This window comes from Rhodamnia argentea, chromosome 4, assembly GCF_020921035.1.
Source record: "Rhodamnia argentea isolate NSW1041297 chromosome 4, ASM2092103v1, whole genome shotgun sequence".
NCBI lineage: Eukaryota > Viridiplantae > Streptophyta > Magnoliopsida > Myrtales > Myrtaceae > Rhodamnia > Rhodamnia argentea.
The window spans coordinates 12725833-12749997 of NC_063153.1; the positions used below are offsets into that span (position 1 = coordinate 12725833).

Consider the following 24165-nt stretch of genomic DNA (forward strand, 5'->3'; position numbering starts at 1 on the left):
TTCCCGATTCTTTTGCACACCCGTAAGGTCGCATATGTGTTAAAATTAGTCACTAGATTTGCTTTGTAATAAATGGGTCATAAATATGTTAGATTAGTCTTCTTGAGTCAGATCATTTATGGCCCATCCAACCAATTCGTTTGACAAGTTTACGCATGCCATCAATCCATTCACACTTCACGCGTACTGGCCGATATCCCAGTCCGGGGAACCAGTGATTCGCTCCATTTTCACGACCCATTACGCTTTTACTTTCGGGGGTTCTGCACGCCACCATGAAAGGATTGGGAGTAATAGAATACGGTCTATCGGAGGATAATTCGAGCTTCACTGAGCCAAGCCAACTGTGTTTGCCTGTAAAACATTGGGATCAGACGACCATTGACTCTGCTCTTTATGGCCGGAGAAGAAGATGTAAGATCTGTGACATGAATCACGACGGTTTTGCTGGTCAAGCTTCAACCAGTTTTCCTGACGTCACTCTCCAGGATTCCCATCAGTGCACACTTACCTAATTTTCTACAAGTTCCGGCAAAGTACGTTAGCCTTTAATGACTTTAGGGTTTTTACACCGGAATTCCTCAGCTACCCTGGTCGTGCACCACGTGCACACTTACTGCTCACGACACCATTCTTGTTTTTAAATGCGCCATTCCCCCCCGTCGGTGAAACTGTGTTCGTCGCCGTCGACATGTGTTTCTTTGTTTCTGTCGTATAAATTCGGGGATCTAGCTAACGCAGTTTGGCGTCTTCTGCTCTCGGTTCTCGGCTTCACCTTCTCTCCCATACTTCTCTCTCTTTCTCTCTCTCTCCTCTCCTTCTACCCTCTTCGTCCGGCCCCTGACTCCTCGTGGGTTGTCTTTCGATCCGCCGCAGCAACAGACGGCGAAGGCGTCGCTTGTCGATCAGGCTGTTGGAGAATTTGCGGTGGGGCCTTCGGTTTTCGAAAAGGAACGGTTGCTCAGGCATGAGCGCCGTGCTGGATTCTCCGCTTGTGGCGCTCGCGTCCGAGTACGCGAGCTTCGGTTTCCTCGCCGCCGCAAACAGTTTGTGGACCTGGATCGCCGTCATCGGCGCGGCTGCTCTCAGTTTCTGGCGAATACGAGCCTCCGCATCGTCCGCCTCAGTTTCCAGTCGAGTAAGCGAAGAACCCTCGCCCCCGTTGCCGTCTCCGTCGTCTCGTGAAGATGAATATGTAAACGCAGATCCATCTTTTCCGCAACCGGCGTCTTGTGGCGCCGTGGAGGAAGAAATTTCATCTGGTGCTTCGACTTCTTCTTTGTCTCCTCCTCCGTCTCCCACATGGTATGAATGTGACGGTGGCGCAGTTACAAAGGGGAAGTTCACGATATATTACGAGGAGGATCGGAGAGAGGACGAACCGGCGGCGGCAGCGGCAACCGTAGATGAAGCTGAGCTTGGTGGCAGAGAGTGGTGGTGGCGTTGGGAGAGAGCGGTGAGATGGAGGGATGGAGAGAGAGGGTGGTACAAGCTCCAGGACTTGAGGGCGATCAATGGCAACGTGGTGAGGCTGTGGGATGAGAGTTAGCAGAAAGACAGAAAAGATTAGTAAATTAGGAACCATTATTTGCTCCTTAATTTTCCTTTCATTTCGGTACGAGGTTGTTGGTCTATCAATATAGTTACGAATTAGATTAATAAGCTGAGGGGTTTTTAACGAAATTGCCGTCGATAATAAATCTTACTCGTTGATTTTAAACTCTTTTAGCATCACGGTCTTGTATGCGAATCGGGATAAATAACCTCCTATAAACATGTATGCACAACTAATTTACACAAGAATGCAACACGAAATGGATGGCGATTGCAATGTTGGGAGCACACTCTTGATCATCGCATCGAAGTGATGCTCTGGAACATCTCGAAGATGGGGTATTACAATTCGTGTATTGCGTAGATTTCGCCAATTTTTTCCATTGTTCAGGCTGAGCAAGTATCACTGTGCCGAAATGGTTTTACAAAGCATTATTAGACGTTTTTCATAAGAGGTCGGATCCATCCTAGAATTTATCCATACTAACTAGAGAGAGGTTATGCTGCTGCCGATTTATGCACTTAACTTAAAGATCAAGAGAAGAGACCATCTATCAACGAAAAGAAAAAAGATCCAATCTAATAGAATAAATCCCCTGTCTCTTTCTCTATCTCTCACATGGGCCTGGTCGGCTAGGCCCGCATGAGAGATCATCGGTTACTGTTTGTGCAGTCGTTTGGCGATGCACTTTCCCCTAGGGTGAGCGGTTCCCGGTCCGGTCCGGTTTCCGGGCAATCCAATGGAACCATAAAAATGTCTAATAATCAAGTGAAAAGAGCACTAAATAAAGCAACATGCCCAATTTTTGAACAATCTCGTCTCATTTGGCCTCACGATGTGGTGATTTGTGAATGATGAAATCGCAATGCGAGCAGAGCAACCATAGGAGCAACAATTGAATAAAGAAAAAGAACAAGGTAAGGACAAAATAAATTTCTTCAGTTCTCCATTCTGTGAGATCAAACTGAAGAGAATAAAACTCTACAGTCCTTACCACAGACACAGACACAGGGTGTGAGAGAGGCGGCTAGGAAAGCAAGAATGAAACAGTAGGGTAACTTTTTTTTTTTTTTTTGGGGGGGTAGTAAAAAAACATTAGGGTTATTTAAAAAAATTAAAATTAAAAAATCGATCGGTCTGGTTCTATACCCCTAGACCGAGAACCTCGTTCGGCCACCTGTTCCAATGTTAAGGATCAAGAATAGGACCGCCGCTCTCTGGAACAGAGAACCGGACCATCGGTCCAATTCAGGCCAATCCCAATTCCGTCGGCCCAGCTTGCTCACCCCTACTTTCCCCCTCATCCTTCCATGGAAGCCTATTTTCTTGATTTGTTCGTTCACTCCATTTTGTTTTTATTCTAGTATTTTCTTAGGTTAACCTACTACGCCCAAAGGGTACCGGATAAAGCTCCACTCATGAGACGGTGGTCCACATCGTGGTTATCATGACCGGGAGACAGGCGTGGTTTTGAGCAAAGGAATTTGTGACATTCAAATCAAGCGCTTGATGGCCCAACCAATCAGTCGAACTTTTGCTCCTTTTAGTTGCTTGAACGAACGTATACAAGCAAGTAGTTAATTTAGTAAACCGAGCCGAACGACACGAGACAACCGAGTGCCGGCTCAACGGAAGTAGCTCCTCGCGACGCAGAGTAGTCTCATCTCTAACCAAGCCGATAAAGCGGACTTGAGTTTTGTTTGGGGAAGTGACCCCATAGCTTTTGCTGGCGGAGAAGAAGGACGATCGATGGCCATCACAGACGATGATAAGGGCCAAGATAGTGACCGCTGAGGGGCACTTGATTTGTGCTGCAACAAAGAGAGGCATCGTGGGCATTTTGCCAGTACCGCTTTGGATTCGTACACTTAAAGCATGACTTTTTAGGTCGAACTCATCGGCTCCGGGTGGGGTTCTCACATTCCATGGCCACCAAGAATTGAATGCGGCCATGGGAGATAGGAATCCGCTTTAACCAGAGGACCCACCCGCGATGGATGGACCCGAACCCGGGTTTGGGTTCGGGTTCAGGTTCGGGTTCTTAGGGCATCGATTTTTCTTGAAGTAATTGGACGAACCACGAGGGTGTGATATATACAGTTCGGGAATAAGAGAAAACTCCTCGTGCTCTAAGTACATTTGATTTCGGTGGGAAGTTTCGAAGAATTTATTTAACCGGAATTTAACATAAGAAAGAGGAAGCAATATGTTTTATATTAAGATCAAGACCAAATCAGAAATTCTTATGAGAACTTGGAATTCCCTCTTCACATGTCCAAAACTTCAAATAAAATTGAAAAACAAATATAACGTTGCTGGTAAACTATGGATAGCATGCCAATCCAAATATAAATTATAACGTGGAAGAAGTGATCACACAATCTGCAAAATCACATTTGACCACCTCGGTAATTGTCTGGTTTGAGACACTTTATAATTACACTAGGAAAGATTTTATCGCCACCACGTGTCTTCAAAAAAGTATTAAAAATAAGATAAGTGGGCATTTTTCGTTAACGAAAAGATTTGATTGAACCAATTTAACATGTTTTCGAATTTGATTGCGCTGCTTGAAAATTTTAGGGCTTTTGATACAATTATTCTTGACTCTAAATACCAGACAAAAATGGGGGCTAAGCTTTGAGGGAGGGGGTGGTTCCGTACGTGGTGTGAGCAATAGCCAGCATCGAAGCGGGACCTCCTGTTTAAGTAGGGATCAGAGTGTGCTCCAGAAAGATGGGGTCTACTGCTCTTGTATCCTGGTTGAAACCTTGTTGATGGTTCTGTTCGCAACCCACTCGTATATGAGGTTCAGAGACTTGCTAGATCACCCCCCTCCAGTTCAAGAAGATCTGCAATGCTTATCTTAACAAACGGTATGAACTTACAACAAAAGGCAAAATCGCACATCAGAGGCGTCCACGCTCTTGTTCGACATGCGAAGTCACCGTCGAACTTCGATTTTAAACCGGTTCGTCCTCTCCGAAATGATCGTCGAGTTAAAAACGAGATGGTTAGCTCTTAAGGGCAAGGAATATGCAGCATGCAGTTCCTCGCGATTTGGTTTCTTAACCTCGCGCCTTGATTAACTTCGTCCGTTTAGGATGTCTCAAACATTTATCATGCATATCCCAAGGAGCTTAGTGCAAATAATTGATAGGTCATATAATTGGGAACATTGATATTTGTTGGGATATGGTTCATACTCCCCCATCGACAGAAAAGTACGGGGTCCTACTCCGGCAGAGATTTGCAAGTGGCAACGCCCCCTGTATACCAAAGAGTTTTTATGATTTGAGGTCATATTTTATTAGTAGTTTGGGCTTAGGGCCATGAATATCTACTATTTTATATACTTTTTTTCGTTTGTAATTGAGTAATGTAATAGAGAGGTGCGATGTGCTAATTATAGTGAAATTCTTAGCTGGATGTAATCTTAATTTAATAGTGAAACAGAATCAATCTTGTGTTTGGATTTCTCTTTCTCAATTTTGTGATATTTCGTTATAATTGTGCCCTAAATCCTAACACTATTTAGGAGAATGAGGAGCATATCAAGATTACATCAATGCTTCCTTTTGGCTTTCCTAGAAACATGAGGCGTGGAAAGTCACACCCATTCGAGACCCGAACGTCCCACTTCGTGTCTTTATCCCATGCTCAACGTCAAATCAGGAATCTCTACTTGGAACTGTCTATTGAGAATGATGGTAGTGTGTTTGTAAATTAAACTAAGAAGTGTCTTACCCCACATCGAAAAGATGTGAGTGCGCGCGTGAACAAGATTTGACACTAATCAACAATTGCCATTGTGTCCTATTGAAATAGTACGACTATTCACAAAGGGCAGTTACCATTGTGTCATATTGAAACAATGCGACTATTCATAAATGGCCCTTACAACCCCTCAAGAGATATGTTCGAATTGTGTCTATTCGGATATAACTGCTTAACTTTTGAAATGTCGTATCTATTCGGACATAAATGCTTAATCTTGTGTTTATTGAAAGATTTTCTATATAAATTCATGAATGTTTCTCGTTCATTTGAGAACTTCAAGTTTTAGAACTTTCAATTTTCATTTTTCTCAAAGAAAATACAACAATCTTCTCTAATTATTTCCCTTAAGAGATTCCGGAGAAATATCCGAATCGTTATATGTTATTCTCACCAAGACTTTGTTGTATTCTAATGGATATTTGCCAAGAACCATTAGCAATATTGCGGGACAAATAAATCCTTAAAGAGAGTATTATCATGCCAGTCTGATTTCGTTGTTCATCTCATTCGACAATATTTTTTCAACAGAGAAGCTTGACAAAGTGCCGGAAAGAGAACCTCTTTCAAGGGGCAAGGCGGTGGCCATCACCAGAAAGAAAGAAAGATGAGACATTCTATTTAGAGAAAACACGACCTAAGAAAACACTTAGGATGGTACATATTCGGAGCACGCAGCGAAAGCTCGATACTTTCGTCCTGAAGAAATCACCAAGAGAGAGTCCGAGTCTAAGCCCATCAATATATTCAGTTAGACCCACCTCCACTCAAAAATCTAAACCAGTGAGTTATGGGCCAACTTGGATACACGAACTGCTTCTCGCCACACCACTTGTCCGATATGCGACTTTTCCAACACTATCGACACATGTACCTCGATAGCATAAGCAGATCTTTGTGTGATGGTTAGCCATCGGTGGATCAATGCCTGCTCTGCGATTTCGCAACCGGCACGTGTCCTGCTCTTGAGGGCACAACATGGCCCGTGACTGTGATCAGATCACGAGGCTTCTTCATTGGGTCACACAGACACCCATCTTCTCCTTGAATCTTGATTCCCACCAATAATGGAAAAGCAGGGGCCACAAGCACGGTGCTTTCCCATTACATGGGCTTCAGGTTTTGGGAGACCGAAAGATGTCCAGTAGCCCCCTCTCCATCAAGCAGTGTAAGTACTCACTCACTAGATCTCCCGTGGCGGTGATTAGCGGCATTTTTGTCTGATCTCAGCATTTAATCATCCGGTTGGGCCTTCAAGATTGTATCAACCTTGTGATGTTAAAGTGACTCGAAAAGGACAATGGCCCCAACGACAAGAAAGGGTTTACTAGGGAGGACCTCGAGATTACATTCAAATCTCGCATTACGCGCGTTCAGAGTTTTGGTTTTATTGTCCGGCTTCTACTACAGATTTAGTGATCAGAGAAGATACATTCTAGGAAGTTCGCGGGGAAACCTAATCTTGGTGTGCGCGGCTTGTTTAGATCTTATGGCCAATATATATAGAACGTCACGGTTAAGACTCAAGATCGGTGATAAGAAATCACGTAATGACGAGCTGACGGAAATGAAGCGATTAAATAATCTACAGATCATTTCGTGCAGATTTTGCGTGCTTGGGTATATAGTCTTGAAATAAGCCGCGACATAGCAGCCGCAGAAACCAGACATTTAGAGGAGTCATGCGAACTTAAAACACATATTACGGATGTGAACAAGGATGAGAGATTTCGGCGACAATATAGCCGTGCCTTTAATGCTAGTCACTCCTCTTTGTCAATCTCCTGTCTCCAAACAAGTGAAAAACTCACTTGCCGCGCTAGTTCTATGTCGCGTGACCTCTGAAAACACACACACAAACACATATATATCGAGAAACATCCCTTGAAATAAGACAGTTATAAAATGATGGTACTTATATAAGATCTCAAAGGACGCTGAGCGGCCGGACAAAATTTTATTCTAAACTATATATGATTTAGCCATATTGAATCAAGATGTTGATAAGATGAATTTTATACAGTATTTCTTCGTAGTAAAGGTAAGGTATCAATCTTAGTTTAAAAAACACAAAAATAAAAAATAAAAAGTGATTTCTACATTGGAGGCGGAGAATTATAGGGGACTGGTGGGGTTAGGTAGTGAATTATTGAGGCTGAGAATAGCCTCGAAAGGGCATGGGGACATTGGCTGCACGAATGAATGTCCTCCATTAATGTGGACCATAGCTTACCCATGTGCGCTCCACAAGTGTAGATCTCACTTTTAACCTAAAGCTAGGATTTCTCTAACTCTGGACGCTATTTCGTGTGCTAATTGAAGTCCATTGCACTCTAATAAATGCAATATAATAGCTTAAAAGGACCCAATAACTTCGAAAGAATTGAACGAGGAGTCGTACGAGGTGAAAATCTCATCTACGATTCTGTAGGGTGGCAGTAAGGTTGACTTATGTGGCAACTTTTTCATTATCATACCCTAAAAAATCAAACTCTGCCTTACAGAAAGTTGCCAGATTACAATTAACCTCTAAATTTGAAATCAAAGCTTATATACCTGATATTAGCCATAATTTATGAGAACATTATGTAGTCTTAGTAAGAGTGGGAAGGGGTAAAGGATTTACCTGGTGTGAGATATCACATTGTTCGAGGAATCCCAAATGCCGTCGCAGAAAAGGAACGTCAACAAGGGCGTTCTAGTGCGTTGCAGATTCTTATCCAAGACTTGTATCATTTGATGATATCATGTGAATCGCTAGATACGCAAAACTACCAATTCAAATGAAAGAATAAGTTCAATTGACAATCGTTAATTCGTCGATCATTATAGGCGGGATTAACAAAAACGTAGAGCGAGGGAGGTAGAAAAAGAGATCAATTAATCATTTGTAATATCTACCCATCCCTTAACTTCGAATCCTTTTCCGAGAGCATTATTGCTCTCGCCGGCATCAGAGATAACATCATCGCGCAAAGAAGTTAGATGAAACGAAACCCCGGATTGTTCCGGCCGGTGCGCACATCGGTCTTTATCATGTGGTTGTCGGATGGAAGGTTGCGTGACCGGTGCGGGTTACACTGGACTCTTGAAGAGCCTTTGTAGCCATCGTACGAGAGTTGTTACGAGCGAAAAATGGATAGCTTTGCATAAGGTGCGTAGCCAATGGTTCATAAGGTGTCAACTTCCTCCTAGAGTCTTCTAGGTGATCTTTTTTTATTATTATTTTATTTAGCTATGCTTAGTCCGCCATTTCATATATAAGATCCGTCGAATTAGTTCGGATTTGAATTAGAATTCGAGTTCAATTGAGGCGTCAAGTAAGTCTACTTTCTCTTTATTTATTTATGATTATTGGCATCTACTTTGCAGTTTTCGAGGTCTAGGCTATTTGATGGGTGGTTTATCAGGGTCCAGATGAGAGGGTATCACCACGCTATGGTGCGGGAAAATTGGCGTACTCGTCTAAGTTCCTTTACTCGAGTTAACTGCATCGGATATTGCATTTTCATTGCTAGAAAACCAATTTGCAAATAGATTATTCACCCTACAAATTAAGTACATGGGAACGTTATAATTCCTTAGAATTCGTGACTAAAACGTAAAGTATAAGTTTTTATCGACTCTCGAATTTATGATGGCGCGAAATGTACAATTTAAAATGTTAATTCATGGGCATTAAACAAATGGAGACTCTCCCTATAAAACCGTCCAAACCACCACCTTCACACCAACATACTTCCTCTCTCTCCCTCCCTCCGATGTCTCCTTCCACACTCACACTCTTCACTCTCCTTATTCTCCTCCCGGCGGCGACCCTCAGCTCCGCCGCCCTCCGTGGCCACAATGCAGCTCGCCATGGTGGGGACCTCGTCCGCTCGTCGTGCTCCCACGCGCGCTACCCGGACCTCTGCTTCCACACGCTCTCCTCCTACCCCGGCCCCACCGACAACCCACGGGACGTCGCCCGGGCGGCCCTCAAGATCAGCCTCGCCCGCGCCCGCCGCGTGTCCAGCTACCTCAGCGGCCAGGCCGCCTCCTCCAGCTCCAAGTCCAAGCGGGAGCGCGGGGCGCTCGCGGACTGCCTCGAGCAGATGTCGGACTCGGTGGACGAGCTGAGGCAGTCGCTGGCGGAGCTGAAGCACCTGAGGGGCGGGGAGGAGCTGCGGTGGCAGCTCAGCAACGCGGAGACGTGGGTCAGCGCGGCGCTGACCAACGAGGACACGTGCCTGGACGGGTTCCAGGAGGTGGAGGCGAAGGTGAAGGGCGACGTGCGGCGAAAGATCTCGAACGTGGCGAGGGTCACCAGCAACGCGCTGTACCTGATCAACCGTCTCGACGAGGGCACGAGCCGTCGCCAGAGCGGCAGGGGGAGGAGGCCGGCAAGAAGGGCCGGGTTTGTGATGGCCGGCGATGATGGACGGCTTTGATCCCGCTGGCTCGTGGAATGTGTCGAAGCAGATTACTATTCTCGTGGGTCCTTCAAACCTTCCCTCTCTCTCTCTCTCCATAAAATTATAAATGAGTAATGGTTCGAATTTTGGACCGACGACATAGATGGATTTGTAGATTAACGTGTTTATGTTGGTGTGATTTTCAGTTTTCGAACTATTTTTGCTTCTGTTGGCCTTTTTGCTTGTGTTTATAGAGTGTCTATATACTATATGCACGTACATCTTAACATGTGAATACAACATATGCGTCTGTTGGCCTTTTTGATCTAGCTGATTATGGGCTGCGAGCTCTTCTTGTTAACACGATAAGTTCCCATGATCGCGTAATATGTTCGAAGATTTACGAGCGTGAATAACTCATCAGAGCACCGTTCGAAAATCCAATCTAAAAAAGCTTAAATTAATAGGTGGAGAAAGACCACATGAATACAAAGAACATTTAAGATCCATTATCCACCGATATTGGGCATATTTCAACATCTTCCATCCCATGTTCAACCTTACTTTCGAGTGTGGAAAGGAGTTGACTTTTTCGAGAGCTTAGGATTAGGACATCATATGTCTCTAACCTAAGTCCCTTTTGAATCCGAGGAATTCAAGCTCGTTTAGCAACCCAGCTAACTTCACTTTCCTTCCGAGGGACCTATTGAAAGCAGTGGTTGAGCAGCAGCCTCGAATCTCATATCATAATGGTGAAAATCGCCGTGGCTGTGCTGCTGATTATGAAACCTAAGTTACTACCTAATTCATTGACAAAAGGGTGTTTAGGACGATGGCCAAAAAGTCAATTTTTCTAGAAACACGCACTCACTAACCACTCCGGACATTTTTGAAACGAGCGAACAGATAATTCTCAATAGGTGAAAAGAAAGAAGTGAACACGAGAGGGAAGTCATAAGACATGTAAAGAGGAGAGGGAATTAGGGCTCTAATTTCCTTTAATAAAAAAAAAAAAGAACCCCTCAACTTTAAGTCCAGTCCTCATTCTATCTCGAGCTATTTTTTTGTTTCATAAATAAAAAATTCAACTTTCACTCTAGTTCCAAATTTATCCACACATGCTGCTGATTTTTTCAATATTATCATCATCAAGAGGTTGATATTGTTCCTTACGAGGTGAAGGGTGTTGATAAAAAACGCGGACTCCGATAATAAACTTTCAATGGGTTCTGATGTCGACGATTTTGAGTAAATTAGTGGCAGCTTTTGGACATATGGGCAAATTTGGGACAAAAGTAAAGTTTGAGAATTTTTATGAGACAAAAAAAAAAAAAGGTTCGGGATAGAAATGAGTTGGACCTAAAGTTTTTTTTTTTTTTTTTTGGCGGGGGGTTGTTGTTTAGAGAATTAGGTGACATTTATTGTTTCGGGAGATTTTTTCCGTTGAAGACGGAGAGGTGGATGGCTGTCCATTGATGGCGTGATTTCAGTTGGGTGTTGGGATTCAGACTGGGGATACGGACAGAGGGCGAGAAGCGTACATAATGGAGGCGTGTCTCGTAAAACTGAAATCAAGCGTTCTTGTTTTTAGCTCTAGGATATCATATGTTTTTTTTGGGGTAAGGATTAGGATATCATATGTTTAGTCGTTCTTTTACTGAAAAACTGGCAGCCGAACATCAAAAAATACAACGTTATCATTTTCCTGAAAAATTACTTTCCAAAAACCATTTTTCATAAACATTGCATTTTCCGCAGATTGAAACGGAGCCTTAACGTGCCATACACAAATCAACATCAACTAATTTGTCACGTGATTGGTAATACTAAAATGACAGAGGCGAGCGAACCGGTAAGGAACATCCCCGTCCACAAGCCAAATAGCTATATCACGTGACATCGGACGTACATTGGCAAGACTTCATCTCTTTTCCCTCCTGCAGCAGAACCATACATGTGCCGCGAAAAAACTTAAGCATGATAAAACGGAATTTCTTTAGACAGCTCGTTTTAGCACTCGTCTTCCGCGATATCGCCATCTGAGTTTTGGTACCCATTGAATTCGGGTTGGTTCGTGCATTTATGCACAGGTAAGCACACTGACCATCACTGGCCCTTCAGATGGCGACCTTACGTGCGCACCGACGGAAGCTAAACTAGACGATTGATGAGGCCTGGACGCCACTCATTTAAGGAATTCATCAGGAACATGAATGAATCACGGGTCATACAATCTTCTTGTTCGTTTCTGGTTCTTCCTAGCTTGCTAGACAGAGGGAGACAAAGCTCGAACGACTCCGTGACTGCGAGAGCAGAATACGTGGAAATTGTCCGTTTCCATCAAAGTGCAGAGAGTCGAGAAAACCCGCTAGACAATAGAGTCGATAGTTGTTGCCTCATCAAACAAGAAGATTTGTTCCGAGCTCATCATGAAACTACAGTAAAAATTGACTAACGGCTAAGTATCTGATTCGGTAATGAAAATGGTAGGCGGAACATTTTTTGAGGAGCCATCTACTTGTACAACGGCGCTAATGGAGGTAAGCTTCCCGCGGTTCAGCGGGGCTATAATCAAGGCCCGCTACGGCTAACACCAATGACTAAAGGAGTAACTCTAGCGAAAAATGATGGCAGAAGAGTATGAGCAATTAGCGCATCACGAGTATCGACCTTCATGCTACAGATGGTTCTGTAAAGACTTGCTGCATCGCACCCCCAGCTGTACCGACCAAATTATACATGGCCACATGCGAGCGATCAGCCACGAAGTAGCGCGTCTATGAGATGCCATTTGCCCGCAGTAGCTGCACAATTTAGATCAAGAAATTATCAACACCCAATCTCATGTTACGAACAATAATCCAAGAACTCGTTAAAGCGAGTTGTAGCAATGATGTTGAACATAATCGTGGAGCCCTACAAGTAGGAATATCTCACTTAAGTCCAACATTGCACGACAAGTGGTGACTGGCCCCGCCTTTCCCCAAACCCCTCAATTCCTTGTTTAAGTAGGAACACGGTACCGGATGCTTGCATCCTTAATTTGAAGAACTGACCACTTGAGCCAGGCTATAATCTTCAAAAGCTAAAGCATTGATTATGCGCCCCATGAGACCCTCTCTGTTCTCAAGGCTGTACATGTAATGCAGGTTTTACGTGCATCCACAGCCACACAACACATGAACAAGAAGAGAAAGAAAGGGCAAAAAAAATTCAAGAAAGTTTCTGCAAAATCATCTTTCAACAACTAATGTGATTAAGAAGCAGTATGTACCAACATACCTCTAGAAATATCAAAGGTAATTCGAGTAGCCATATCATTTGTAAGGAGCAAATAAGATCGAGGAGTTGTGGCCACCAAAACCGAATGAATTAGATAAGGCAACCTTGACATCCACTCTCTCCTTTCTTGGACCGACCAGCACGCTCGTGTCCTAATCAAAGTTCATCATAGATTTATAGTAAGATTATCCACTGCTGTAGAACCATGTACATCTCACGTAATGGTTTGAGCTCTAGCCGAAAAAGAGACAAGGACAAGAAGGAAATGTACCACTCCATCATCTGGTGATTCCAGGTTAACATTTGGATGGACCCACCCTGTCCTTATTGCCTGCATGTGAAGGGCACGTGATTAAAAGCAAAATATCTGAGGAGGAGGAGAAAATACATATGATGGGGCACCAACATTGATCCATATAATTTACTGAAATGATTTGTAGCCAAGGTAAGCGAAGTTAATGCATTTATTAGATACCTTATAACTTCAACAGCCACCCACATAATACAAAGTCCCATAGTTTCTAACACTCTATCTAGAACAAAGGGGGAATTAATTACCTGAACTGCTGCAACAGCTTCCACTGCACCAGCTGCTCCAAGGAGGTGACCGATCATAGACTTTGTAGAGTTCACTCTCAACTATATGATTGATGGAAAAAAACTCCATGAAGCACCAGAATATTGTCGAGAACCAATTTAAGGAGCTGGAAAGGAAATCTACGTTTTCAACTTACCTCCCCATTCTGGCCAAAACAGTGAATGAGAGCTTGGTACTCCATCATGTCTCCCGCCATAGTGGATGTAGCATGAGCATTGATGTAATTTACATCTTCCTTGGACACCCCAGCCCGAGATAAGGCATTCTCTATGCACATAATGATGCCAACCCCTGTTTATCAAAGGACAAATTTGAAAAGTTCCATATTTTGACGAGAAAGTTTATTAAAGCACCCACTATAATTTGCTGAAGCAACCTGTCATATTGGAGGAGGTTTGCATGCCCAAATGACATACAGCAATTAGAAAAATATCAAACAAGTGATTGCTCCATACCCTCATTCCCGATAGGCGATCCTAACATTTATAAGTAAAGGAAAATTGCTACGAAATAGACTAGAGAATCAGATCCTAAAAAAGAAAAACTGAAAATTGATTCTTACTATGACAAGTTTGTGTTTTACTGTGCCTTTTGACTGTTCTCAGTGGGGCAAGCCGGCGAGCTAAACTTCCATTACAGACATACAGCTTTGAGAAACTCTTCTTTATCGAAAGAGTTGTAGTTCACTGGGATCTATTTGTAACCAATAATTAAGTCTACTTTACTATTCATAGTTTAGGACTAATCTGCCATGGTGTACAGTTTTAATAGCATGAAACAATCAACTGGATGAATAGTAGATGAGATGGTGGAAACGAAGTCAGAAGAGGAACTAAGAATAAACAGGTAGGTTTTTTTTCCTTATTGATGAATATAAAGAATTTTGATATGGTTGAGAAATATGCAACTTCAATGGAATATGCAAGAACACAATCAACATTCTATCTTCTATGTCATTTAACCCTCTACCATATGTAGAATATAAACAGGGCTAACTCCCTAAAAAAGCACCAACTTTAGGTCTAATGATGATTATGGCCCGAACTTTTTTTTGTCTCATAAAAAATCACCAACTTTAACTCGAGTCCTAAATCTGGGCCCCCTTAACTTGGAACCATTTTCTGACCCAAAAAAAAAAAAATGGAACTGTTAGTTGTCCAACACGACAATTCTACGCCATCAATAAATTCATGTAGCTTGCTGACGTGGATTTAAGGCACGATTCATCGATGAACAGCTTAACCATCGTCCTTCAAGCTGTGACTGAGGTGAAGTGGATGAACAACTTTGGATTCCATGCTAAAGAAGATGATGAATAGTGCCCTAAATCCACATTAGCAAGCCATGTGGATTTATTGATGACATGGGATTGCCACATTGGACAACTAATGGTTCCAAGTTAAGGGGGGCCAGATTTGGGACTCGAGTTAAAGTTGATGAGTTTTTATGAGACAAAAAAAGTTTGGATCAGAATCGTCATTGGATCTAAAGTTTGTGCTTTTTAAGGGAATTAGCCCAATATAAATATGTCTACTAGAGTAATTACCTAATCATGTTATCAACCATCCTCTCTTCAAGCAAAAGTTGACGGAATGAAGAAGAAATACTACCACAAAAAGCTCTGCTACAATCATTTAAAGGTTACTATCTGCTACTTTAATTAACTAATCTAATGTTCAAAAGAATGCATTTGTTTAACCAGAGAGACAAAAAAAAATTACCATCTGGGCGAGGCTCAGTTATGTGATGGGCATCACAAGAAAAACTTCCACCAAGAAACTCTGCATAGATATTCGCACCCCTTTCCTGCAAAATGAATGACAAATCAAGCAACTATGCTCTAACTAGAAAGGTTTTGAGAGAAAATGCCATCTAATCAACTGTTAAAGATAGAAAGCTAGCTTACTTGACAAAGCATTGACTGACTTAACCACTAACAGAGTTCTCTCCGTAATACCTGTGAGTAATACTAATGCACGGAAAGGCATGCATGCAGATGATCAAAAGCTGTGCATAATTAAGAGCTCCCTGGAAATTAGGCAGCATCGACACTTTAAAATTTAAACAATGAACAGCTCATCAAACCAGGAAAGAGAGGCTTGAAATCCAGAGACTTAACCAAGTGAAAACAGGGGTTCATTTTTTATCAGTTAGTACAATACTCTTCGAAAGTTCAGCATAATATCAAGGTTCTTCCACCTTTTAGTACAATGTGGGTGTTTAAAACAGAGACCACTTTCAAGATCTCAAATTAAAAGCTAAAATCTTTAAACAGCCCTGGTAGCTAACAAGAGTAGCAACAGCTCCTTGCTTTTAGGAAGAAAAACAGTGTTGCATTTCAGGTATGTACAATTTGAATAGTGCTGTCGACTTGACATTTGCTTCTTAGACTCGGGGCAAAGTATAGTATAAGTAATAAACATTTGTCCAAATAGGATCAAAGCACAAGTTTTTCAATTTGTACAAAAAAGTTCTAAACTTTCTTTCAAAAATGCAATTAAGTTCTTCCATTGAACAGATCCACAAAATCGCCTACATGGCACTTGGAAATTGCCTGCTTAGCAGCATTATATTACACTTTTTGCTCTAGGTTAAGGACTATATTGCACTTTTGGCTAATTGTTTGAGACTTGATTAAATTTCTCCGTGCATAACATCCATAATTTCTAATGCAATCTCCCCCTTAAACTCCACATTCGTTCTTGAGCTAAGGTGCAGAACAGCATCGTAAAATGAATGAGTTCGTCAAAAAATTGAATTTGAAGCAGCATACAATAGGTCCTTTTTAACTTCAACTAAGCCAACTATTAGAAAAATAAATGTAATTTTTTTAGCATCAGCAAAATTGGTAGAGTAAAATATGACTGTGTGCACAGGATCCCCAGTTCAAGAAAATGAATTAGCACAAAGTATGAAGAAATACTTAAGAGAGCTAAATATGCCTATAGAACACACAGTATGTGAAATTCTTGAGCTAAATGGAACAATAAACGTAGCATATTGGACTGAATCTTGAAGAGGGACGGATCATTCTCTTTTTCCAGTTGCACCATAACAGTGGAGAATAGAAGCAGGAAACCACTACATAAGCAAAACAGATCCTTCTATATTCAATTGGTAAGCTGAGCAGCACAAGATTGGTAATGCCCTAGCATCAAGTAGCTGTGATGGGATTATCAGATATACCTTAGCATGCTCTAATTCCTCTAAGAGCAGCACACCAGCTCCTTCTCCCATGACAAATCCATCACGACACTGCAGACAAAATAGAAGGTTAGGATGCCAGTAAAAGTGATTCCTTATAATCTCACAAGAGATGGTAGAAAAGAAAAAGATGTTTGCAAGTCTTCTTTTATTATACGTGCCATATAAAAGAATGATTAAAGTCTTTCAGTCAACAAAGTAGAAAATTCCATCGAAATCCTGATAAGAATGACTTAAAAGTTGTTCACATGTATAACCTATGTGGTGCCACTCAGAGGAGATACCATGATGCACCTACTGTGCAAATCCCGATACACAGGCAAAGTTACCTCAGACATACATATAAGTTCTCCATGAAAATCTAGCCTAGTATGCGACCTCCCCTAATTTATGAAGTCGGCACTAATTGTAGAAAAAGTTTCAAAGACTACTTTTTTTTTTGGTCGAATAAACACAGACTACTTCAAATGGCTCAATTAGTTGAAAACAAGAAAAAATTTCTATTTGTGATGTTTGCAGCAAAAAGTTGTAATAGTGCACTACCATCTGGCACTTACTTAAAAAACCAGACCAGAGACTATCGACAGGGGAAAATTTGGTGTTAACAACTCATCAGACTCAATCTCTCACTGCGGAAATGTTAGTCCAAGGAAAAGTAATGATAGTAAAAGATAAGAAGCAAGGCAGTAGAAAAGCAACGGGTGCGGCAACACTACCATATCCCATGGTCGGGAAGCTTTGGTGGGATCATTGTTCCTTTGCGATAGTGCCCGACAAGCAACAAAACCTCCCAAACCTGCAGCATACATTATTGAAAATATCAATGAAGGCCTCTCAACTTCATGGCCCACCAAAGCACTACAAGCACAATACTTGGAGCAGCCAGAAGGAGATGAGTACCTATAGGAATTATTGCTGCATCAGAACCACCACAAAGCATGACATCCTGCAAAATCCTCACAACTTAAATGAAGAAAAGACAGTTGAACCGACAATCTAATATTTGAGCTTCCAATTTAAAGAATCGTTTTAACCAAATATCAAGGACAAATTAGGACCTAAAGGGTTTTCATTCCGATATATGGTTTGTTTTTACACACTTACAGCTTCGCCTCTTATTATATGGTTTGCTGCATTCATTATACAAAAGTTGCTTGTCGCACATGCTGTAGATATTGAGTAATTAGGTCCCATCCATCCCTGCAATTGAGTGTGTAAAAGTATCCATTAAATATATCTTTTCCACCAAAAGAAAGAAAAGCCATATAATTTCATGCAATCAATGAGCTGACCAGATCCATTGCAAGCATAGCAGATCCCATGTTTGTAGTAGCGAAAGGTACACAAAAGGGATTCATCTTTCTATACGAAATCCTCAAAGCTTCAATGGCATCATTAAATACCTGCACAGTCGACATAAAAAACGGTATCAAAATGCAAACTAACAAAACAATGATGAATTGCAGGATTAATATGCCTCCTTGTTCCATCTGGGAGCAATGCGGCTGTGACATAGGCCATTTTAGTGGCAGCCAACTTATTACAGAGCATAAAGCTTCCAATATAGTTACATTCACTAGTTAGATTCTCTTCAAAGATACCCTGTACATTTTGAAGCACACAAAGCCCAACATAGGCATCATTCCCAACTTGTCATTGTCCTCATACAAACAAGATAGCTGCAAATGTGAAAAACAAGTCGATTGAAGGAGCTTGTCCTCAGTCTCGGCACACATTTTCCCTCTTTGAAGCACTCATCTCAAGAAACATCACAGGAGTTAGATGTTACCTTCATGCCCCCCATTGCAGAGCCAATCAGAACACCACATCTAGTTTTGTCTAACTCATTCATTAGATCTTCTGTGATTCCACCATCTGCTAAGGCTTTCTTTCCGGCAGTAAGCATGTAAAGCATGAATTTATCCATCCTTTTAGAAAGTTTTGGTGCTACCCAACCATCAGTTGAAAATGACTTGATTTCTCCTGCAATCCTCTGTAAAAGTAAAAGATGGCGCGTCATAAAGAAGATTCAGAACAAGCAGTAGCAGAGTAGAAATCTTCCAGAAGCAAGAAGCGTTACCGTCGGAAACTGGGAACAGTCGAAGGCCTCTATCTCACTTATGCCACTAGCACCTTCAAGCAAATTGTTATAGAAAGTGTCCAGATCATGACCAAGTGGGGTTACGACGCCCATCCCTGTCACAACTACACGTCTTTGCTTTGTCACAGGTTTCTTCTTCGTGACAAACTCTGGTGCAGCTTGCAATGCCACAGCCATAACTTCACCTAAATCGTCAATCACAAAATGTTGTGAGATTTTTGAATCTCAAATGGTAACTCAATCAGGTAGAAATGCAACTTGCAGCTTAACAAGTTTATGGACATAGCACTAATCCCACCCTACGATAATGATACGATGGCAGGTAACCGAAAGCAGTGAGCTAGGATGTCATGGCGAGTGTCACACGAATGATGGCAGTGATGATAAGAGTAAAATTCCTATGTCAAAGGTCACATCCCCTGAAGCAAGAAAAACATGATTGCTTCCATCATTCACGTGTAATGATCAAACAGTATCACCGTCTAATTGTCTTGATATCCATTCATAGAACATTAAATTGCTGATTGATTGCCCGATGAAAACAACAACTCAAAAAGCTCAGAAGGGAAATTTCTCGAGATTCATTTTCACCGGAAAATCCATGGAAGGAGTAATTTCTCAAAAATTCTAGGGGAAATGTGGACATCAGAAACCTACTTCCTCTTTAATTCACATAACCATCCTTGTTTTTTTTCTATTGTTTGGAAATTAAACTTAGTTCCAATTTTCCTTCGTAACGTGCATGTCAGCCAGATTAAAAAGTCAGCTAGGGTGATAACGAGGCAAACACATTAAATTGATTGGCAGAGTCTCAACCTCAATCATTGAATATGCATTTCTATCTCCAAGGTAAGACTCCTGTCTTCTAGCTTCTTAAGCTTAAACGAAACTAATGATGAATCAGAACAAAAGATGTAGCAAAAACAAATATATTTTAAATAAATAAACAAACAAGTAACAGCAAATCAAGCTTTCGACAACAAATGGAGCACACCAAGCCCGTGTATAAAGTAACTCTAACTGGACTACAGTGAAGACGAAAAAAAGCTATCACCGTACGATAACAGCTCAAATAGCCTATAACAATAACAACAACACTATTATTATACCTGAACCAGAGGCGCGATTCAGACGCCTCTGCCTTCGATTCATCGGGCGACTCCTCGATCCGAAAAGCGAAGCGAATCCATTCTCGCCGAAGAATCCCAAGGACGACGCCGCTCGCGAGCTGTAAAACTCACCGCAAGGCTCAAAGGCCAGGCAAGAGGTCACCAGGCCGAACGACGACGCGCTCCCGGCGCCGCCCCCGCCACATTTCGACACGGGAAGCCGCCGCCTCCTCCGCCGCGAGAGGCCGCACGAGGTCGACCTCTTCGCCGCGCCATCCGCCTCGCACGAGACCGACATGCAAGCCGCGACGAGCCACGTGCAGAGCGGCGACGCAACCGCGGGCGCAGCCATCGTGGGGGAATCGATCCGCAGCAGGCAAGGGAGCTCGCGCCGATTCGCAGCACGCAAAAAAAAAAGGCGAATCCCGAAGCAAACAAGAAGAGAACACCCGAAGAGGGAAGGGAAGGGAAGCCAGGCGACGCCGAGGGGTGGAGATTCACGTGGAGATGGCCAATCTGCGCGGGATTTGCGGATTGTTGACGGCGCGGATCGAAGGAGGTCGCATTTGGGATCGCCGCCGGCGCGAACGGCTGAATCGGCGATTGCAGCTTCGCTGTGGTGACGAAACGGTTCGGGCCAGAGAGAGAGAGAGAGAGGGAGGGAGAGTTGGATGGTGGTGAGAGCAGAGGATTGCCAAGTGCTCTCGAACACTTTGGCCTTTGTCTTCTTTCTGTGTTATGACATTATTGCGAGAGAGAGAGAGAGAGAGAGAGAGAGGTGGGGGAACGCAATCTGACTTATGTAAGGCAAAATAAATATGCCGGGAAAATTAAATAACAAAAAAAAAATGATAAAGTAAATAATTAAAATGGACGCGTGGATCTGCGGCCAGGAAAAATCGGAGGCTCCTCTTATAATTTAATAAATGTTTACTTATTCAATATGATTTTGAAAAAGGAAAAAGATATCCAATATTCATTTAATAAAGGCAAAATAACACCAATGATCCCTGCACTTTGATCCAATGTGTAATATGATCTATGAACTTTTAATTGGACTAATATGGTCCCCGAACTTTCATGTAATATGATCCATAAACTTCTAAGTTGACCAATGTGGAGTCCATGAACTTTCGAAATATGTTCAATTTAGTTCGTGAACTTGAATTAATGAAAAGACTGTATTGAACATCTTCATATAGTTCAAGGACTAAGTTGAACATGTTCCAAAAGTTCAAGGACGACACTGGTTAAATTAAAAGTACGGGGACCACATTGCACATTGGGTTAAAGTTCATGGATTATATTTGTCAAATTAAAAATTCATGCACTATATTACATATTGAGTCAAAAGTTCAATGACTACTTGTGTCGTTATCCCTTTAATAAAAGGACGAATTGAGGTCTCTGGCGAGCGCGCTAAAATGCCCACATGCTCGTCACGTGATTTAAATGCCGCGTTTCTCTTCTGACCATTTTCAATTGAAGCCATTGAACTTTGAACATATTATTTGATGATCCGGATGAGTTTGCCAATTGAATGCGAGAAGATTACCGGAGATAAAAGCTTTGCTTGAACGAGTTTCGATGCCTAAGTTAGTCCATGATAAATTTATCGCAAGTGTACCAATTAAATATTTTTCGTAATCGAAAAATTAGTTTGGGATAAAATTTATCATAAACATACCACTTTTGGATTTTTCATGATTTTGGCGCTGCCTTTGTAATTCGAGAACGTGAACATCGTTCGAAGCAATCCTTGTGACGGGCGTCTTCGGGACGCTGAACCGCTCTTCTCGTGTCATATTAGGGGTAATCATCGTCTTCTTACCAGAGACTGTAAATAAACTTGTTAACGAGAACCCTTTTACGAAAAGAAGAAGAAGGTAAATATGGTTAATGGTCTTTTCAACGAGTTAAAGTCGCATTATAGTTTATTCAATGAAAAGAAAAGGAACAAGCAATCGACGACCAATGTAGATCGAACTGAACTCGAGTTCTTTCTTATTCCGGATAATTGCTTTATCGGAATTACCACCTTGCTAGGAAAGAAATGTGCTGGCCAAGATTATACCCGCATGGCGCTACGTTAACGCGATACGTATTACAGTATTTATATTTATTCCATTCTTTTGCTATACCGCACTACTAGAGATCGATCTGAAAGTGACCAAAGCTCGGGGGTAAGCATGGATTCCAGGTAGAACTAAGAACTGGATCGGACTAATCAAAAAAATTGATATGATCTCGGGTTTCAAATTTTTTATTATTATGCGGTGCAGTTCCCGGTTCTCGATTTTTGGTTCGGTGGGTAGGAACCGAACCGAACCAAATCGAGAATCGGACCTAATCGAGGTAATCCTAAAATTAGTAGCACCAATTTTTATACGAGTACTACAAAACTTTCAGAATTCAGAAAATCATTTCATTACTAATGCTATTCAACATGTTCTTCCATTACTAGGATTGGTTTTAAACTCACTTTGGTGTAGGTGGGAGATATTTATCCATTAGAATCCACTTGCAACATATATACTCATTGCCGGAGAAATTCAGTCCGCCATGCACTTTGAAAACCTCAAGTTAACTAATCACTATTCGTTTACACGTGTTTCTAGTTTAGTCTTGAATCAATTCCTTTCATTTAACTCTACGTGATAACATAATACGACTTCTCTTATTAGTTTTTACAGATTACTTCACTTTATATATAGTTTTGTCTGAGATAAATAGTCTTGCTAATGAAACCCTATCTATTTGACGGGGAATTTTTGTTGTTTCTTTAACTAAAAATGAACAAAAAAAATTAAAATTTTGAAAAAGAAAACCACCAACTCCAACATACACGGGGTAGATTTTATGTTGCAAAAATTGGAAACCGATCCGAAAGAAAGAGTAGGTTCTAGAGGAACCTACACTATCCCGAAACCGCTCGCCACGGACCAGAGTCGCTAGACAATGTGGTCTGGACGGTCTAGTGAATCTCCAGATGTCTTCTCTCGTGGGATCGAAATTGAATCTCAGCGGCTAAGGATAAAGATAGGATGGAGAAGGACAAAGAGAGGCCGTGACTAGAATGTGACGTTGATTTTAAGGAGACTTAGCAGTGTCTTTCCATGGCTCGCCATGAGTCATGACGCCGACCACATATATTGATACAAGGATAAAAAAAAGACAAGATTTTCTTGCTTTTGGTACCTAATGGAAATAGTACGATCAACGAATTTGAACATCACTATGTTAGTACTTTTCTTTACAAAATTATTCTCGAAGAGGCGTGATTAATATTGTCGATTGTTTCAAATGGGTACTTGCGTACCGTTCAGATCGTGCTATTACTTATGGCGCGTGCAGTGGTGATAATAATGGCCGCCACATTATGGATGTACAGCGGATAATTTGACTGTTATGTTGGTTACTTGCGTGATAGTTAGTGCAGCATAAATTCTATCACGGTCGCGTTCTAACAGTTATTTCGAAAACCCCACGTCTTTTTTCTCCACTCGTTGTGCCAATGTTAGATAATTAATTAGACTTTGAGTAACGTGATCTACTTAATGACAACACAAATTTTGATTATTTCGACTTAGTCGCATGTACGCGAGCGTTGAGAAACATGTAGATTTAAGATGAATAATTGATGCGATCCTAATGAAGTTACCTTGGTAGCGTGATGCGAAAGATTCCAAGTTCACGCCCCTTCGCCAATTTCGTAAGCGGATCCAAAAGTCTCGAGAATCACGATCTGTATAAATCGTTCATTATGGTCGACACAACGTAAACACCGCATCGATAAGGCAACATATAGACACACACACGATAAACATCTTACCGCAATTGTGCATCCTTTCCTCTCAAATCAATCACGATGTATTGATGGTTGGAAAAGCTTAGCCTCTCACTAAAATGCACAATCCATACGGAGCTAGAATTTGGGAAAATTACTACGTACACTCCCGGAAAAACTCATAAATTGCAGGATTCTCCCAATTAAAATTTCACCAACTTGTTTTTTTTATTTTTTATTTTGTCGTCTCTCTTTCCACTGACGAAGCATTTTGGACCCATTAGCTCCAAAGCCTTGTGGGCATCACATGCTACAATTTCTCGTCTTTCTTTTATTTATTTGGTGGAAGCAGATGAGA

General features: G+C 41.8%; 3 protein-coding genes across 4 annotated transcripts; 2 read left to right on the top strand and 1 right to left on the bottom strand.

The window, feature by feature from the left end:
* The first annotated feature begins 428 nt into the window (after positions 1-428).
* Positions 429-1683, top strand: LOC115746752. Its single transcript, XM_030682662.2, has one exon. It carries the CDS (start codon positions 968-970, stop codon positions 1547-1549), a length of 582 nt encoding a protein of 193 aa, XP_030538522.1. The 5' UTR covers positions 429-967; the 3' UTR covers positions 1550-1683.
* A 7376-nt stretch (positions 1684-9059) lies between these two features.
* Positions 9060-9940, top strand: LOC115746768 (pectinesterase inhibitor 3). The gene has a single exon (XM_030682681.2). The coding sequence runs from the start codon at positions 9094-9096 to the stop codon at positions 9760-9762; it is 669 nt and encodes a 222-aa protein (XP_030538541.1). The 5' UTR covers positions 9060-9093; the 3' UTR covers positions 9763-9940.
* A 2198-nt stretch (positions 9941-12138) lies between these two features.
* On the bottom strand, positions 12139-20793 carry LOC115746735 (3-oxoacyl-[acyl-carrier-protein] synthase II, chloroplastic-like). 2 transcript variants are annotated; one of them, XM_048277543.1, is made up of 15 exons: positions 20021-20793; positions 18891-19096; positions 18600-18803; positions 18103-18213; positions 17915-18010; positions 17711-17756; positions 17527-17606; positions 16793-16861; positions 16640-16687; positions 15328-15412; positions 13743-13897; positions 13567-13647; positions 13280-13339; positions 13009-13160; positions 12139-12530 (listed from the first exon to the last, which is right to left on the bottom strand). In XM_048277543.1, the coding sequence occupies exons 1-14, from the start codon at positions 20370-20372 to the stop codon at positions 13044-13046; spliced, it is 1710 nt and encodes a 569-aa protein (XP_048133500.1). In that variant the 5' UTR covers positions 20373-20793; the 3' UTR covers positions 12139-12530; positions 13009-13043. The 2 variants fall into 2 exon arrangements, with proteins under 2 accessions (XP_048133500.1, XP_030538491.1); XM_030682631.2 differs by lacking the exon at positions 16640-16687 and having other exon boundaries at positions 20021-20791.
* Between the last annotated feature and the right edge of the window lie 3372 nt (positions 20794-24165).